This window comes from Nestor notabilis, unplaced genomic scaffold, assembly GCF_000696875.1.
Source record: "Nestor notabilis isolate BGI_N333 unplaced genomic scaffold, ASM69687v1 scaffold4639, whole genome shotgun sequence".
Taxonomy (NCBI): Eukaryota; Metazoa; Chordata; class Aves; order Psittaciformes; family Psittacidae; genus Nestor; species Nestor notabilis.
In genome coordinates this window covers 1-5,595 of record NW_009943973.1, presented here as the reverse complement: position 1 = coordinate 5,595, position 5,595 = coordinate 1, and the positions used below count along the sequence as shown (strand labels likewise).

Sequence of the window (5,595 nt, the reverse complement as noted above, 5' to 3'; positions counted from 1 at the left end):
CTGTGCTGTCTCAAGCAGCATTTAAAGGCCCATCTTGACAAACGCCATGGGGAATGAGACATCCAGGAAGGACAGAAGTCCCTCATATTATTAGGCTCAAGAGCGGTCCTCTGACTCGGTGAGGAAATTATTCTGGGAATCTGGCTTACTGGAGCCCAGGTGACAAATAGGGTAATATTCAGCAGCAGAAGGTGACAAAGAGGAAGAGCGAGGTAACTATTATATTCAGTAAGCTCAATAGTATTAGAAGTGAAAGACACAGCAGATAGACATGTAGAGCCTATGAAATGATAGGACAGTGACTGGAGAGCCATAACAAAAAGATAAGTTAGGAAAACAAGATAAAAAAGAAAAAAGGCAATGCCATGAAGACATGATTTCCAGAAACTGCCACCATGTCACAAATACACATTGGTGGGGGAAGGGTTGGTCAAGTTAGAAGCTGCAGAGATGCAGACCCGTGAATACAGTGGTCCTGGCTAGGCTGCCTGCTCCATCATTGAATGCTCCACCCCATTCAGCCTGAAGTCATGGCTGACACTCATCAAGATGGAACATAGAATTCTTGCCCAGGAGCCTCATAAGGGCTGCTCTCCCCCACTAAAAGGCAAAGAAAATCATTAAAAAAGCCCTCATTGAGCAATGTCTCAACACACCATCACAGCCTACAAAATCGATTTGTTTATTGTTACAGAATGGAAGACAAAGATCTCAAAAGCATCCCTGTCCCACAGCTTCACCAGAACAAGCTAACGCAGTATATTCAGGTTTACAAAAGGAATGTGTTCATCTTCAGTTAAGCTGCTTTTCCAATGATCAGCACACTCATAAAAAACACCATGATAAAGAAAATCCACATGAAAAACCTGTCCATCACTTTTGCAACTTTTTTCCACTCAATTCCTTTGGCCCGGTTTGCTTTATGGTCTCGAATACAATTAGCAATATACTCAATATTTTTAATCAGCATTTTGTAACAGGAACAGCAATTAACAGTCTCCCCAACATTAATGTCACCATGAGCTCCATAGCTTTTATTGAAATTTCCATTGGGCTTCTCCTTGAGATCACAGTCGTCATTCCTACTGGAAAGCTGACTCCTTACCTCTGTGTGCCTACTCTGATACCCTTCATCCCCCTCTAACTTCTGTTCTTCTTCCTTCTCTCTTCTTGGACTTGTGCAATTTTCACCCACATCATAAACAAAAAAGATTTTTGACATGTAGTCCAAAATAACCACCCTGGCCCATTGTGGAACAGGCTTTGCTTCTGAACCACAGTGATGGAGATTCATTATAATGATTGTCAGCGCAGTGGAAGCTGTGATCATGGTCATAGTTGCTATGTAATACTTTCCTGCAACACAAAATAAAATCATATTAAAGTTGCTACTCAAAAAAAAAAAAAGCACAAATAACGATATGACAATATTGTGCTAAACAAATGCAAGTGAAATCAGTTTTTAACCATCATGATTTTCTCCACTTAATTTACCATTTAAAAACAAAGATTAAAGTCATTAAAGCAAAACTTCATACTGGCATGCCTTTCTCAGATGAGTAAGGTATTAGCACAGTAAATATTTGCGAGACAAAAACCTCTCTTGTCTCAAGATACACCCATTCAGAAAGCAGCTTAATGTTTATCAGGAGCCTTGCTCTTTTCCTGATGTCTGCAAAATCCCAGTGCCGATGGCTTCACATGGCACATTAGAAATCCCACTTCCCACTATTAACAGAAGTGATAATGCTTTGCTGGAGCTACTGACACACCCCACATGAGCAGATGGATGCCTTCACACTCGCACAGGCCAGTGAATATCCAGACTTTGCTGGTATCCACAACTAGAACAGTGACAGCTAAGAGGCCAGGCACAGAGCTGAATGGTGGCTTCATTGCCTGCTGAGATTTGTTAGCTGTATGTACAAATTTTAGCATGGTTAATCCAAGTAAGAACAAGGCTCACTCTGTCCAGGAATAGATAATAAATACAGCGAGTACAAACCATGCCCCTCAGACGCTGCTTTTCACAACTGCAGTACACAGCTCTCAGATAACCTACTGTGGCTTCTGTTCTATGCATTGAGGCAGCCCCCAGCCCTGCTCTGCTGCTGTGCAGCCTCTGCAGGAAAACCAAGGGCTGGCATCAGTGACACAGGATGCGCCACAGACAAGCGTGATGTGATCCCAGTTTTCAAAGCAGTTGGAAAGGATGCTGAGGGAGAGTAAGGTAATAGAGAAAGCAGACTGAAGTCAGGTCCTGGCTATTCTAGGCAGGAATAGTTGCTGCTGGTGTGGGAAATGCATTCAGGCCTGCTCCTTGAGCAGTGTTTTGTCTCAGTTAAGCCATGCAGTTTTATATATACGCATTAATAATGAAAACAAAAGTAATGAGATCTGAATTCTGTTAATGAAGCTGAAAGCCAGTGCCGAGACAACGGTCTTCCGAGGCAGGCAGCCTCACGCCTGAGAAAGCAGATCAGCCAGGGACAGGAGGAAGGTCCTGGCAGAAGGTAGACAGGACAGTGCTGAACACCACCCTTTCACTACACATCAGCTCTTCTGACAAAAGTTAAAATCCAACATAATGGATTGCCACGCATTACAACTCAATGTAACCACGGACAGATATTAAATCAACTCTGAGAGTCCCAGCCAGGCCATCCAACCATCTGGATCCGACAAACATGTCTTGAAGCAGCGTGACCTTGTACTTAGTTCTTGCTTACACTTCATACACTGGTTCTAAAACTGTCTTCATTATTAGTTTTACTACAAGACATGATAAATTAATTCTAAATGTCCAACTAAATTTAATACAAAATAGATAATACGTAATTTAAAATAAACACAAAAACTTAAAAAGCTGCAGCATATTTGCATAAATTCCACATGCATTCTAAGTATTTCTTTATGTTTTAAGAGTATAGCACCTTTTTTTTCCCAAAAAACACAAATTACACATACAGTCCTGCTATTAAAATAAGCCATATTAACAAAGTGTATAAAGCTCACCTATCAACGGTACATTTTCAGAGGGAGGCATGATCTCTGCAACCATCAGCTGGAACACAGTCAGAGCAAGGAGAACTGTAACACCCAGAGACACTTTTTCCCCAGAGTCTGCAGGGAGATAGAATCCCAGTGGGGCCAGGAAAGAGATCAAAATGCAAGGAAGCAACAAATTAAATATATAGAATGAAGACTTCCTTTTCAAAATCAGTGTGAAGGTCACATCTGGGTAAGGCTCAGAGCAGCAGCCATAAGTGATGACATTCTTAACTGCTGGCATACCATGAATCTCCCATTCCACATCTTCTACAAAGTCAGAGAGGTCACCACTATCAAGAGAATTGATGATGTCTACCTGATTACCATTATAGGTCCAAGACCCAAATGTAAGGTTACACTGTTGGCTGTCAAAAGGAAAATAAGACACATCCACTACACATGAGCTCTTTGTGATAGCAGGTGCATCCCAAGTGATTTTTCCATCGTATCTCAAAACAACGTTAGTATTCACAGGCTCTGAAAAGTCATCATCGGCTCTAAAAGACAGAAAAATGACAGTCAGGACTGACAGGCAACAACTTCAGAGTGTTGACCAGGGAAGAGGGGGCAAAGGGGAAGGCCCTCACTACACACCATTAAAAGTATGCTTCTGAAATCATATTTCTATTTCTACTGAATTTCAGCACAAACTTGCTATTAACTACTTTTAACAGGTACCATTAACGCCAAACATCAGTGCTGTTAAATTATATTCTATTTGTTGGCCTTAGCTTCTTCAAACTTGACCTCAAACAGGATACAGTAGGATAAGAATCCATTCAAAGGTGAAAATAATCTACTGGTCACTACCGGCCTGGCAGAGCAGACAAGGATTACAGCCTTTTTGTACCACCTTTTTGTGGGCAATCTTCCCGAGTTCTTCAGCAGCCTTAGCAGAAAGCACTTCAGACTGTCAGGGTATTCAATTCCCAGTGCAGAGAAACTGAGAACAGGTTTGCTCTGTAGCGTGATTAACTACCAAACTTTGCCTATGGCTGTATTGCAAAATATTTAGATGATCAGCAGCAAACGTTAGGACAACAAACACACACCTTGCTAAAGTAAGATAAAGTTATAGAAGTTCAAACTCTGTGGGTCATTTCCTTCTTCAACCCCCTCCCTCCCTCAGACATATTCAAGCTGATTTTCGTCAGCCACACTCACTTGTTATATAGGACAATATCTGGTCTCCAAACCAAATTGCTTGGAATCCTGATAGAATCCAACCCATCATATTTATCTTTGTCCCATTTGAGGTATGCATCATACCAGCTTTGTCGAATCCATAAGTAAGCTGACAAAATTTGGTTCCTTTCATCCTGCATAAAAATGTAGAAGTATTTCTAGCTGAAGGTGACAAAAATCACATCTCAGATGCAGACAGCATTTGTTCTATAGCTTTAAAGTAGTGCTCAAAACAGGCCAGAATACTGACAGGCCACAAGAGTACTTCCCAAGCATATGCCCATACAATATACTGAGCTCATTTGTCTGGACTTTCTTTTGCCTTCTTCCCCCTGCATCCTCCCGAGCTTTAATCATTGTCTAAGGCTCCCAGTATCTCAAGAATTTCCTTTTAAGAATACCAAGCAGCAAACAAGTTCTTACAGCTTGGTGAGGCCTTGAAGTTGTAATTCAGAAGTCACAAAAATTATTTTCCATTCTCCTTTCAGACACATTTTCTTTTGCCTTAAAAATATATCTGGCTCAACCAAATGTATAGAAAAGTTACTGAAGGCTAAAATAGAGTGTTTATGTAGGAATTAATTGCATCTTAGAAAAAGCATTTCCTCTTTCTATTTTAATCTCAGCAAAAGTTGCCTGGAGGGTGTGATACCAACACCTAACTACAAAAGAAGTCTTAACAATTCAGCAGCTCAAAGTCTGTAGACTTACAATGGAAGTCAGATAGGAATCTACAAAGAACTGGGAGAACATGGCTCTCCTGAGGAAGCATTACTGAAGTTGTCACAACAGAATGCAAGTTGCTTTTCCTACTCCAAGCAAAAGATACATTTCGTACAGCTAGTACATTTCTGCACATCTTTAGAAAACCTCTTACTCACCATGTCTTTAATTTGGGACAATGTGATCTGAAGAGTGACATTCAGTACTTTATCTGTGTCTTCCACTGGTCTTAGAGCATTTGAGTAGTCTTCAAAGAGTTCATTAAACAGCATGTGAGCATATTTTCCTTTGGCTGATTCTACAGCTAGGTAACAGATTTGTTAAGAACATCAGATTAAGCACTGGGTAGTATGAGAAGACATCTTCATCCTACGGCTTCAAGTGGTATTTCCTATATTTATCATTCATATACTGTAGAATATAATTTAGTTCAGAAACAGAAGTATACCTGATGAAGATATTCAAATAAGGACAGCATTCACCTCTGCTAAATTAATAGCTAACTTTAGCTTTTCATACCCAAAGAAAAGCTGCATACAGAGATTCCTGCCTTTTTGAAGGTAAATACCATTACCTTTATTTTACTGATGTCTTTCATAGGCATATTTTTATAGATTATATAGATTATTTATATAT

At 40.2% G+C, this 5,595-nt stretch overlaps 1 protein-coding gene across 1 annotated transcript; it reads right to left on the bottom strand.

Moving 5' to 3' along the window:
• Positions 1–796: 796 nt before the first annotated feature.
• Positions 797–5,328, bottom strand: LOC104411713 (neuronal acetylcholine receptor subunit alpha-9-like; the record flags this gene model as incomplete). Its single annotated transcript, XM_010022203.1, is given in 5 exon segments — positions 797–1,356; positions 3,016–3,548; positions 4,216–4,370; positions 5,118–5,264; positions 5,266–5,328. Coding segments are annotated over 5 exon segments (1,458 nt in total), but the record flags the coding sequence as incomplete, so codon positions are not given.
• Between the last annotated feature and the right edge of the window lie 267 nt (positions 5,329–5,595).